General features: G+C 36.4%; 1 protein-coding gene across 1 annotated transcript in view; it reads right to left on the minus strand.

Annotated features, from left to right (window-relative positions):
- Positions 1-956: 956 nt before the first annotated feature.
- Positions 957-13,254, minus strand: part of IQCB1 (IQ motif containing B1) — a 65,747-nt gene continuing 53,449 nt past the window's right edge. The window contains exons 11-14 of the mRNA NM_001287550.1: positions 11,499-11,647; positions 5,660-5,791; positions 2,188-2,344; positions 957-1,331 (exon numbers count right to left, since the gene is read on the minus strand). Of these exons, the coding sequence (NP_001274479.1) occupies positions 1,102-1,331; positions 2,188-2,344; positions 5,660-5,791; positions 11,499-11,647 (668 nt within the window). The 3' untranslated portion in view covers positions 957-1,101. The remainder of the gene's footprint in view (positions 1,332-2,187; positions 2,345-5,659; positions 5,792-11,498; positions 11,648-13,254) is intronic.

A 13,254-nucleotide genomic window follows, 5' to 3' on the forward strand; every position in this document is an offset into this window, starting at 1 on the left:
TTTTTTTAACCCGAGAGCAACATTTTCACATAGCTTTCTACATTCTCACTGAAACCAGAACTTCCATCTGATTATCACAGATGAAGTATATACATTTATTTCCCAATTATGAATAATAATTACATTAGGATACTAACTAGAACTTTACTAAACTTAATTTTAGAGGACTGGATGTTATAAAATTTGGTCTTATCATCCAGAAATATTGGTATTTTCACTCATTTATATAAGAAGTACCCTCCAGATTCCTTACCTTATTGAGTCCATGGTTTGTTAATTGTTTTTAACTTAAACTCCGTATTGTTACAAATACAAATAGAAGTAGGTCTGAAAAAAAAAAAAAGCTTCTAGTATTAAAATACAATTAAAGATAAATAGGAAAATCAGAAAATATTAGGTTGGAACCAAATAAGTATATAGCTACCTAGGATCATATAAAAGTTAAGCATTATATTTAGCTCTGAGATTCACAGTAGATAAGACAAAGGGAACCAATGAGTTACATAATTCTCATAGTTAAAACAGAATTTTATCTGAAAGAATTTTTTCCTGTGCTGAATCCTAGGATTTTTAAAAAAGTAGTTCTTTTAGAAATAAGATAGAAAATGAATTCAACAAATGTTTGGTAGAAAAGAGTGAAGTACCCTTCAAATGACCATTTGTTCTCTCACCTTAATAAAGTCCAAGAGCACCCTTCTTATATTAGAGAAATATGAAATTAAATAATAAATGTGAAAAGTTGAAGTAATCTTGACAAGTTTTTGAGAATAATGTTGAAAATATTTATTTAGAAGACACCTTTGGTAGGAAAACAGCAAAACAACAGAAAATTTCACATAACAGAATGTCGTGCTGAGGTTAGTTCCACATAAAAGCCACATTCTTAATTTGTATGTGTGGCCATGGATGGTCGTGTGGAAAAAGGAAAATAGAACTGCAAAAAGTGGGAAGACAACTCTTTGCTTACTGCCTGAAAATCTTATTTGGAGAGGAATCTCTGGAAAGCCATGAGTAAAAGATAGCTCTAGTCTACTAGCATGCCAGAGGCAGAACCAAAATAATCTAAAATAAAGGATTTGTGTCATTTCTCTGGATAGCTTCCTAAGGGGGTTTGGTTCCACCAATGAATAAAGTTCCTAATTCTAAACTAAACTCATCCTTTGGAACATCAATCTCATCTCCTGCTTCTTCCCCAAGCTTCTTCCACCAAGGTGCCTGTATATGCTTCAGGGCAGTAAGATGGGCCTGCTTGGCCTTAGCTGCCACAGGCCTGGATCTACTTAGGAAGAGTTCAGGTTCTTTCCCTTCTGCCTCCTTCAGACTCGGTGCCTCTGTAATAAACAGAAAATAAATAGGTGAGTAGAAGAGTTCTGTACCAAACAAGTAGGAACTTGGAAACTATAGAGTTGGAACTCTGCTATAAAGCAGGGACAGGGTTCCAACTCTGAATCTTCACCATTGCTAGCTATAGATGGTATATGACTATTCACAAGTTGTAGGTGTGGCTGATAGCAACTGCCCACCCCCCACTGTGTTTAAAAGAATAAAAAAAAAAAGATGTAGCTTTTTAAAGATGATTTAAAAAACATGAATTCTTTAAATATAGTAGAACCCCATCCTATATATGAGAGGCTCAATTACACCCCTCTATCTATTAAAAAATACAAAATTCGAAAGTAATGGCACTAAATAGAGAACTCTGGCCTTCTCTGCTCCATATATATTAAAAGTGTTTCACAGGTGGATTCAAACACTGTGGCTTCATGGATGAGATCTCTCACTAAATGTCCCTGTGAGCAGATGAATTACCTTTTGTGAAAGCACTTCATTAAAAATTATAAAATGGCATTGTAACTACGGTCATCACCAACTCCTAAAATATGATCAAAAGCTTTTGAGATTACACAAAAGAACCTAGCTAGTAGGGCTCAGCACCTTTATAATTAGTAACTACTGTCTGAGTTGATACCTCTGAAGGATAGCAAGGCTCGGAAGAGCAGCCAAAAAGGAGCTTATGGGATTTGTATTTGAAAAGATCACGGGCTGGCATGTTCTGGATCTAGAAATTTCTCAGGACAAGAGACAGTCTAAACCATTAAGTGGTATTTTCCTTCTGAAGATTTTAGATGTCACAAAATCTTGCATAGGGTGTTCATTTTAGGAAACAAAAATGGAACAAGCACATACTCATTAACTGTTCAATGTTGGTGCTGATCTGAGCCATCAGAGCCTCCCTGTGCTGCTGGGCTCTCTCTTCTAGGGCCCTGCCCATAAGGTAGTGTTGCAGTTGTTCTTGAGCTTGGGAATGGAGCTCTCTGCTAGTCATATCTGACATTTGAGAGCTCTGGGAAGAAAGAACAGAAATATTATTACAGGAGATACACATACACCCACACCCATGTTTTGCTCAACCACTTAGAAGAGGTTTCAGCATGTTTAGCTGCCTCTCATCCTATCAGTTGAATCTCATCTAGCTTGTTCTCTTGTGCAAGCATTAAATAGCCTTTTAAAAGCAGCTTCAGATAAAAATTCAGGGGGTAGTTTCTTTCTGGTGTGCTCCTGTGGAATTCTGAGAGAAGAGTTAAGATTGAGAGACCACAGGGAAAACTACAAATGGTTTGGTAAAAATACTGGCCTGGAACAGGAGTAACAAGGAAACCTCTTGTTCCAGACCCCACCTGACAGACTCCATCACCCTAAACTTAAATAAGTTTAGGACCTGTCCTCGGTCCTAAACTTATTTAAACCATAATGTTAGAATTGCTTCTGGTTTCACAGATTAAGGTACAAAATCTAAAGGACCATATTCCTTTGGCTATGCAATTACTTTGAAGACAATTAGTTCAGAGAAGTATCAGAAAATCTTAACTCTGAAGCTGATAAAGCTTTTGATTATCACAACTTCTCAAATATTCCAGTTCCTGGCTCTGGTCTGGGATGCAGTCCCTCTCCAGCTACCACCATACTTTTCAGTCACAGAATCTTAAACAGCAGCACTAGAATATGACTAAGGCACTACTTCTTTTTTAAACAAGAGCATGCATCAAAATCATACATAATGCATTAAAAAAGGAAAGAGAGAGAGAGAAAGAGAAATCAAAGACCTCAATGTAAGAGATAAAACTATAAAACTCTTAGAAGAAAAGATAGAGGGAAAGCTTCATGACATTAGGTCTGGCCATTTCCCAAATATAACACTGAAGATAGTTATAACAAAAGGTAAAATAGACAAGTTGAACTTCCATCCAGAAATTTTTAATTTCTGCGCAGCAAAGGATACTATAAACTGAGTAAAAAGGTAACACACAGAATAGGAGAAAATATTTGTGAATCACATACCTGATAAAATATTAATATCCAGAACATATAGATAACTCCTAAAGCTCAATACCCCCCCCCCAAAAAAAAAAAACCAAACAACCTGATTAAAAAATGGGCAAAGAACTTGAATGGACATTGTTAACTAAACTGAATTTAAATTAAAAAAGAAGATATTCCAATGGCCAATAAAAGATGCTCAAAATCAGTAATCATTAGGGAAATCCAAATCCATTCACAATGATATACCACCTCATACTCCTTAGGATGTGAAAGTAACAATAGGCGAGGATATGGAGAAACTGGAACCCCTATGCACTGCCAGTGGGAAAGTAAAATGGATCAGTGCATTGGAAAATAGTACGGAGGTTTCTCAAAAAAACAGAAATAAAATTACCGTAAGATTTAGCTATTCTGCTCCTGGGCATATGCCCCCCAAAATTTAGAGCAGTGATATGAATAGATATTTGTATATACATGTTCAAGGCAACACTATTCACAATAGCCAAAAGGTGGAAGCAATCCAAGTGTCCATCAATAGCTGAATGGATAAACAAAATGGGGTATATACTTATAATGGAATATTATTCAACCTTAAAAAATTCTTTAAAAAATGAAAAAGCTATGATGTGGATGAACCTTAAAGACATTGGACTAAATGAAATAAGTCAGTCACAAATGGATAAATACTGCATGATTCCACTCATAGCAGATACTCAGCATACTCTAATTTATAAATATGGGGGAGTGGCAGAGGGAGAGGGAGGAGCAGGCCCTGAGCAGGGAGCCCGATGGGGGGGCTTGATCCCAGGACCCTGGGATCATGATTTGAGCTGAAGGCAGCCACTTAACCAACTGAGCCACCCATTTGTCCCAACACATCCCTTTAAAAATATGAATGTATGAACAATGTCCTTCTCTCTTTTTTTTTTTTTTAAGATTTTTGTTTATTTATTCATGAGAGAGACGGAGAGAGAGAGAGAGAGAGAGGCAGAGACACAGGCGGAAGGAGAAGCAGGCTCCATGCAGGGAGCCCAATGTGGGACTTGATCCTGGACCCCAGGATCACGCCCTGGGCTGAAGACAGGCACTGAACTGCTGAGCCACCCACAATGTCCTTCTCTGCTAAGTCTAACATCTGTGTAATCTCTAAACTGGTTGGATTACATATCCTCCTCATTATGAGTCATGTCTTCTTACCTCTATATATGCCTGTTACTCTGATTGGATGCCAGACATTGTAACTTGTACTTTGTTGAATGCTGGATATATATATATTGGTATTTCTAAAAATCTTGAGGTTTTTTTTTTTCTGAGATGTGGTTAAATTACATTAAAAAACTTTTGATCTTTTTGGCTCCTGCTTTTATGACTTGTCTAGCAGAATGCATCAGTCTACACTATTTACTTTCTACTACTAAGGCAAGACTCCTAATCATTCTTTCTGATGTCCTGTGAATTAAGCTTTTCCGGTCTATTTGATGGGAGTATGTACTATTCTTGCGCCAGTGTTGAGTATCAGGCACTGTTCTCTCTTTGAAGATGACTGTTTCCTTGGCCCTGGGTAGTTTCCTTACATACATATGCTAATCAGATTCCTGAAATATACTCAAGGGGTAATATTCTGCAGATATCTGATGTGCTCTTTGTCTATCTTTTTGCTCTGTACTCTGTCCTATGAAATCTAGCTGCCTTGTTCTCTGTAGACTCTCAGTTTCAGCTCCTCAGCATGGGGATTCCAAAGAGCTCCTCCTCTTTCCTCCTCCTTGTGCTGTGACCTAGAAACTCTCTCAGGGCAATAAGCTAGCGCCCACTTTGTTCCCTCTCAATAATTATAACCTTCTTTGTTTGATGTCCATGGTCTTGAAAACCACTGTTTCATGTATTTTATCTTTTTTGTTTCCCAGTGGTTTCAGGAAGGAAGTAAATCCAGTCCCTTTTACTCCATCTTGCCTCTCAGGAATTACTAACCTTCACTGTCTAATGTCCATGGTCTTGAAAACCATTTTTTCAGATGGGAAGTAAATTCAGTCTCTGTTACTCCATTTTGGCTAGAAGTAGAAGTCAGAACTTTTTTCTGTCAACCTGACATTAGAAATGGCAATGACCATGTCTTACTGATATACTATAGGAAATAATCAATTTGAAGCAGTCTCCTTCCCTACTGACTATACTATGGCCCATATAATTAAAAGGCCCCAAATCCCTTAACTCTATGGTAAAGCCACCGTATTACCTTATACCAATAGTAAATGCACAAATACATACAATACAATGTTTTATTGGTGAATATCATGCACTGAAAAAATGTAACACTAATATGGCACAGAAGCCTGCATACCGGATGTCTTCTGAGATAGTCATCCACTTGTTGCTTTAATTCAACTCTCCGTGCATCGGTGAGATCTTGAAGTCCTCGCCAAGGAGCAAATAGTTTCTTTTTCTTACGGCACTTTGCTAGGAATTTAAGAGTCTGGGGCAAAAAAAGATTTGTGATTTTTCATTCCTGACTAACAGAATTATTTTATTCTACAACATATGGTAACAACATTATAACAGTTGTTAACTGAGTATGCATGGGGAGAGGGATGGGATTGTGACTAAAGTGAGGGAGGACAATGACTTTTTAATGATATTCTTTTGTTGTGTTTTAATATTTTACAAGTATATATTCATGTATTATCTGTATGTAAGCAAAAGAGAGGAAAAAATAGGAAGTGAGTTCTTAGTTCTAGTCCCTTATAAATTCTGACTTGGGGCATAGTATAGTAAGCAATTAGGAGGAAAAAACTGGAAATAAGTTCTTGTCTCAATACTAGTCACTTATAGACTGTGTCTGATTTTGGGCAAGTCACTTGATCTCCACAAGATGGGTTCTGTGTCTATAGAAAACACAAACCCCAATTCTACTTAGACTACAAAAATGTGAGGACAAAAGGGACAGTATATAAGAAAAAACTTGGTAAAGGGACAGTATATAAAAAAAAAAACTCGGTAAATGAGAAAATATTGTAAAATTGTAAAGTATGGGCCAAATAATGAAAGTACTTTCTGAATGTTCTTCCTTGTGTCCTTCAGAAAGAACTCCCAGTAAATCTAGAAGTCTTGAACAGGCAAGATTTGGAGAAAATTTGAAATTATTCTGCCCAATTTTTTTTTCACTCTTCCTTGTAGTTTTTATTTTCATCAAAGTTATATTTCACATTGCTTTAAGGGAAAGGTTGGCAAATTATGGCCCCCATACCAAATTCAGCCTGCTGCTTGTTTTTGTATGGCTTAAGAGTTCAGAACGGTTTTGTACTTTTGTATGGTTAAAAAGTTCAAAAAGGAATATACTGTGACGAGAAAATTATGAAATTCCAAATTCAGTGGCTACAAATAACATATTAACATTTCATGCTTGTGTTTTGACTACAGCTTCCTTTGTGCTACAATTGTAGAGATGAATACTTAAAACAGACTGCATGGCTCACAAAGTATAAATAAAATATTTTACTATTTAGTGCTTTCCAGGAGAAAACTCGTTGATGTAACAATCTATTGTTTAAAATGTCAGTTTTATATGAATTCTTACTCACCACCCACCCAAAAAAAACCCCCTGCAGTTCTCTGCCCCTTCTCTCAAAGATAACAACTTTAACACTTTCAGGTTTTTCTTTTGATGTTTATGTCCATCTACTTTTCTGTCAGTTTTCAGGTATAGGTATTATCTATGGACTTTCTTGTATGGAAGATAAGGATTTAGCTTAGGTCTCTTTCACTGCTTGCTCTCCCACATACTTTCCATATCCCTAAATATCCAATATTATGATAAATTTAGTTACATCAATGCCCAATGTTTACATAATTATGACTACATCAAGGTCATTCAATTTTGATCCACATAGTATATAATTTACTTTCCCTTTTTTGCACATTTTAAAATTTTCTCTAGAATTAGTGTTTTCCTGTGCTTACTTTTCTACATACTTATCACTGATTATGTATCTAAACTCTGTCTTAATGCTTAATACATTAAAACATATCAGACATTCTGTCAAATTTATTTTGCTGGACATATATTTATTCTGGAGCTTTCTGACCCACTCCAACCTAAACTGACTACTCTCTATGCCTGGTATCTCCATTCACCATCATCTTGGTGACTCCTTTTCATCTTTCTTTTCATTTTCCTATATTCTACATTGTCTTTTTTCTTGGGTAACTTCTTTGTTTTAAAGACTTTGTGGGCAGCCCCGGTGGCGCAGCGGTTTAGCGCCGCCTGCAGCCCCGGGCGTGATCCTGGAGAACCTGGATCGAGTCCCACGTCGGGCTCTCTGCATGGAGCCTGCTTCTCCCTCTGCCTGTGTCTCTGCCTCTCTCTCTCTCTGTCTCTATGAAGAATAAATAAATAAAATCTTAAAAAAAAAAAAGACTTTGTGATGCATGAAAATGTCTTTAGTCTACCCTTACCTTAAATTGATGGTGTGGGTGGAAATCATTTTCCCTCAAATATATAACAGCCTTAATCTAATACATTTTAGCTACCAGGTTTTGTTCTGTTCTTTCTTTCAAATGTTTGAATGTTTGACCTCTTGGACTGGTTATCTTTTTGTTTTTTCCCTGCTCTATAGATTTCCCAAACTTTTCCCTAGCCCTTTTGTCTTTTATTTTTTCTTCTGCTGATTTTGATTCTATTTGTTCCCTTTTATATAGCATCTCGGTTTTGTTTCATGCATTATCCTCTCTTAGCTCTGAGGAAATAATAGATTTTTAAAAAGTTTTCTTATCCGTGCAATGCCTCTATTTCCATCAAGTACTTTTATTGTGTTTGTTTTGGCCTCAGCTTTTCTCAGATACCCAATGACATTTTGAGCTATTTTTAAGAGTGAGCCCTAAGAAGGTGTTTAGAAATTCTGGATAGGTAGGTAGGGCTTAACCACCATACTTCAATACAGAAAGACCGAAATGAGCTGTTTCTTTGAAGTATACCATTGTGAGTATACTTGTAACTTTTCTCAGATTTCCTGAAGAAAATATTCTCCATCTACTCTTTTTAAGAGATAAGCCTGGCTGACAGCACACTGGAACCTAAGGGGAGAAAAAAAAAAAAAGGGCTGGAGGTCTTCTCACTCAGTATATAAAATTTCCGTAATATCTCTGTTTTAGTATGTTATTGGAGCCTTCAACTGTGCTTACAGCCTCCTGTTGAGAGACCCTCTCCTTTCCTTGGATTCTTTCCTTTACTTGATGATTCTTCTTTGCCTCTCCTTCTCTCTCCTCTACCTCCTGCTTTTAGTACCACTCTAGGCTTAACATGTTATGCTGGGAACCTTAGAATTAAGGTACCAGAACAGAAGAATCTCTGTTCCTAGATCAAAAAAGGCCACCTTGACCATTTCTTCATTCTTTGTCATTTCAGGACTCTCTGAAATTATATTTCTCTCCTTGTTTTTTATTTTCTCAACTGCTAATGGTTTGTTTTACTAAGTGTTTTTGTGGTCAGTCTGTAATGGATATGTATAATAGTGCTGTAATACTTTTCTGCTATAATCAAGTGGCAAAAATTACCCTCATTCTGGCCCTAAAGACCAGACACCAGCAACCAGCATCTTCCTTCTTAGCCTAAGAGATAAGAAAGCAAGAGAAGAAAATCCTGAGGAATTAAAAGGGAAAATGCAGTGAACTCTTCAAATTTAATTTCAACACTATGCCACTACGGAGAAGTCCAAGTTGCCTATGTTAAACGTGTATAATTTGAAATTAGCAGTTTTACACAGGGTTTTTCAATTTCTAGCTACATGAGAATGCCTTTGCTTTTGCACAAAATAAGGGAGGGAGAAAGGTAAATAACGGTTTTGGTCTTTCTTCCAGTTCTGGCCTTTTCCTGCCCAAAACACTAAAAACCAGTTCCTTCTAAGGGACAAGTTCAATGAAATGATACTCCTACTACTTTCAGTGAAACTAGTGAAGTATTCCTTTTTCTTTCTTACTAAGATCAGTTGCTGCACTAACAGAAATATAATAGAAGTCATATATGTAATTTTAAATTTTCTTTCTTTCTTTCTTTCTTTCTTTCTTTATTTATTTATTTTTAAAGATTTTATTTATTTATTCATGATAGACATAGAGAGAGGCAGAGGGAGAAGCAGGCTCCATGCCAAGAGCCTGACGTGGGACTCGATCCTGAGACCCCAGGATCGCGCCCTGGGCCAAAGGCTGGCACCAAACCGCTGAGCCACCCAGGGAGCCCCTGTAATTTTAAATTTTCTAGTAGCCATATAAAAAAAGAAAAAAATTGGTGAAATTAATATATTGTATATACTAAGTTATTAAACATATTAGAACTCAATATATGTAAATTATTGGCACTTCCACATGTATTCACTGTAAAAATTATTAATGAAGTATTTTATATTTTACACTCTCATACTAAGTTTTCAAAATATGGGGGCAATTTACACTTACAGCACATTTCAATTTCAACTAGCTATCTGTCAAGTACTGAGGTAGTCACATATGGTTAGTAGGTATTGTATTGGACCCAGTATATATACAAGTCTATAGTATGTCTTAGAAAAAGATACTTCAAAAAAAAAAAAAAAAAAAAGGAAAAAGATACTTCAAAATGTAGCAAAATGCATCATTTACTGATCACTGATTGCCCTATTTGAATTTTCTCAACTACTTTCATTTTTCTTCCCTCTCTATACTTCATAATTTTTCATTCTTTTTCCTCTTTGAAAGGAATCCTCTTCTCATCTATTTTTTGGCTAGCTTTGCTTTGACTTCACCATTATTTTTAGTAATGAGTTGCAAACACTAAAAACATGACCTAACCCATCCTTTTTTATTCTTACCATGGAGATCCATATTCCTTTTGGGTGGGGGAGATATGAAGCAGATGTGACTAATCTTTTTCCTCTTATGCCAAAGAAAAGTGTGAAAGCCAAACCAACTTTGCATTCATAGACCTCAGATATTCTCCAATAAGGACCTCTATGCTTCTTTCTCTAAGGAATGGTGGACAAACTGGGGTATCTCACTTTAGAGTGTAGGACCCTTTTATAAAATTTTGGGCTCATCTAAATAGGCAAGGCAGTAATTCAATTTAATAAGGGCCCAGTTGATTCTTTGATAGAGAAGAGTTTTAAAAAGGAAGTAGGCATGAGGTAAAGGTATTAGAAAGGACCCAAAGGTTCCTCTAAAAGAAGTATGTCTAATACCAATATCCATGGGTTCTTAGATGGGCCTGTTTAACAGAGGGTGAAACAGAGATGTAGGTGTGGTTTGGTGAAGGTATAGGATTATTTGTTGCAGATAGACCTTGACATCACCAGAAAAGTCTGAGGAAGAAGGATGCAGCAGATAAATACCTTCCTATTTCTGTAATACTTACTCTATCCTATTTTTTTAGTTTTAAATAATCTTTGTAAAACGTAATCACAGAGAATTAAGAAAGAAACTATACAAAATCTATCGCTGTGAAAAACTGAAATTAACCCAAACTTCAGCAATAAAGAACTATAAAATGCTATAGGACCTGATATCCTAAAATGAAAGTTAACAGGTATAACTGAATAACAGATGTTAGGAAAATTGGTCATTAAATGAAATAAATAGCCTTGTGTGCCATGCTTTTCCAAGGCAATAAAATATTACTAAATCTGAGGAATATTATCATTTAAGAAAGTGATTCTATAATTCAAGAATTATATTGATCCAGTTATATCCGATACATTTTATGTACATTAAAAAAATAAACTATGATGGGCTGAACTAGTACAGGCTTTGCAATTCACAAAATACCTTCCCATAAACTGGGTCATCTCTATTCACATAACAGCTGAGTGAAAAGGGTAGGGTAAATATCCATTCATACATCAAGCACATACTGAGAGCTGACAACAATAGATAAGACTTAGTTCTTTACCTCTGAGGAAGTCACAGCCAAGGAAAGAAAGAAAAATTAACAAATAACTGCAGTATGATAAATGGTGTACAAAGTTCTATGTAAGTAGTAAGGACTGAGTGTCTAAATCAGTTTGTCCAATGGTAAAGAGGTTCTTATTTTATAGAAACTAAGACTCAGAAAAGCTAAGTGACTAGACCAATAGTTTACAGCAGGTATATACAAAGTCAGCTTTGAATTCATGTTTTTGCCTCCTAATCCAGTAGTCTTTTTGCTACGTTAGACTCACTGCTCTTTGAAGTATGACAGCTGCTTTATATTCCGTGAGAGATGGCCTCTGTTGGCGAAAATTTTTCCTTTCCCTGTACCCTCTCCAGTGTTTCTGGATAATCAAGGCTGATTTCTCTTCTATTTCCCGATTATATTTTTCCACCTGACCTAAAAAGATGACAGACACTATTACAACATACTCAACTGCTATGCTTTCTCAATTTCTGGAATCAGGATAATGATAACAACACTCGTACAGTTTTTTTGTTTCTTTAAATATTGTTCATTAATTTCCCCAATTTTATTATTTTACAATGATTCTAACATAGCCGGAAAAAAAGTCCAAAAATTTTCTCAGATTATGCATGTTCTTTAGGGAAAAGATTCATATACTTTTTGTGGCAAAGGAATGAAAAAGGGTTAAAAATCCAGGAGCAAGAATATTTAGAAAAAAGAATACAAGTATGTGGCTAGGAATTCAATCCATACCATCAGAGGGAAAAGGCAAAATGCATGTATGTTAACTACTCTGTGTACTTCCAAATTTCTCTTAAGTCTACAGATGACTACAGGTGACTCTCTTTTTACCTTCTGGGAGGTGCTATATGTGAGAGAAAGAAAGAACTCTAGGATGTCTCACAAATGGGAAATTGAGTACACTGCTGGTGCTATTACCTGAGATGGTATTCAGGGAGGGGAAATGGGTAGAGCGAGGGGGGAGATAATAACCAGTTTTTGGGATGCCTGTAGATATCTAACTAAAGGTATCCAACAGGGAGCTGGCTACAGAGTTGTGCTGTCCAACCGCAAATGGTTACTTTAAATAAGGTTAAAAATTCATGTGCTTGTGTGCACTAGCCACGTTTCAAGTACTCAATGGCCATGTCTAACCAGTAGGAACTATATTCAACAGTGCTGATAAAGAACATTTCATTTGTAAAAAGTTCTATTAGGAAGTGCTGGTTTAGGGGCACTTGGGTGGTTTAGTCGGTTAAGCATCTGCCTTCGGTTCAGATTGTGCTTCCAGGGTCCTGGGATTGAGCTCCATGCAGGGCTCCCTGCTAGGAAGAGAGTCTGCTTCTCCCTCTTCCTTTACCCCTCACCCCTACTTGCGTTCACTTTCTCTCTCTCTCAAATAAATAAATAAAATCTTTATTTTTTTTTTAAAAAAAGGAAGTGCTGGTTTAGAGCTTGAGAAGATGAAGATGCAAACAAGATTTGAGTGTGCTAAGCACTCAGTAGTTGAAGCTATAATTATGGATAGGATACCACAGGAAGAGCAACATGAGAATAAGAAGTGAAGATGGAAACCTGGGAAACATCTATATTTAAGGAAAAAGGAAAAATAAGAGGTTAGCAAAGAATACTGGGAATAAGTGGTAGGAAGGGAAGAGGAAGAACAAAAAAAAAATCTTGAAACCATTCAGATTCCCATACTATAATATTAATTTCAGCTTAGTGTGTAAAAAATGTCAAGATGTGATGGAACTGGAGGATATTATGCTGAGTGAAGTCAATCGGAGAAGGACAATCATTATATGGTTTCACTCATATGGGGAATATAAGAAATAGTGAAAGGGATTATAGGGAAAATGAGTGGGAAAAATTAGAGAAAGTGACAAAACATGAGAAACTCCTAACATTTTCCTGGGAAATGAACAAGGGGTAGTGGAAGGGGAGCCAGGCTAGGGGGGATAGAGTGACTGGGTGATGGGCACTGAGGGGGGCACCTGACAGGATGAGCACTATATGTTGGCAAATTGAACTTCAATAAA

This window comes from Canis lupus, chromosome 33 (genome assembly GCF_011100685.1).
Source record: "Canis lupus familiaris isolate Mischka breed German Shepherd chromosome 33, alternate assembly UU_Cfam_GSD_1.0, whole genome shotgun sequence".
Taxonomy (NCBI): Eukaryota; Metazoa; Chordata; class Mammalia; order Carnivora; family Canidae; genus Canis; species Canis lupus.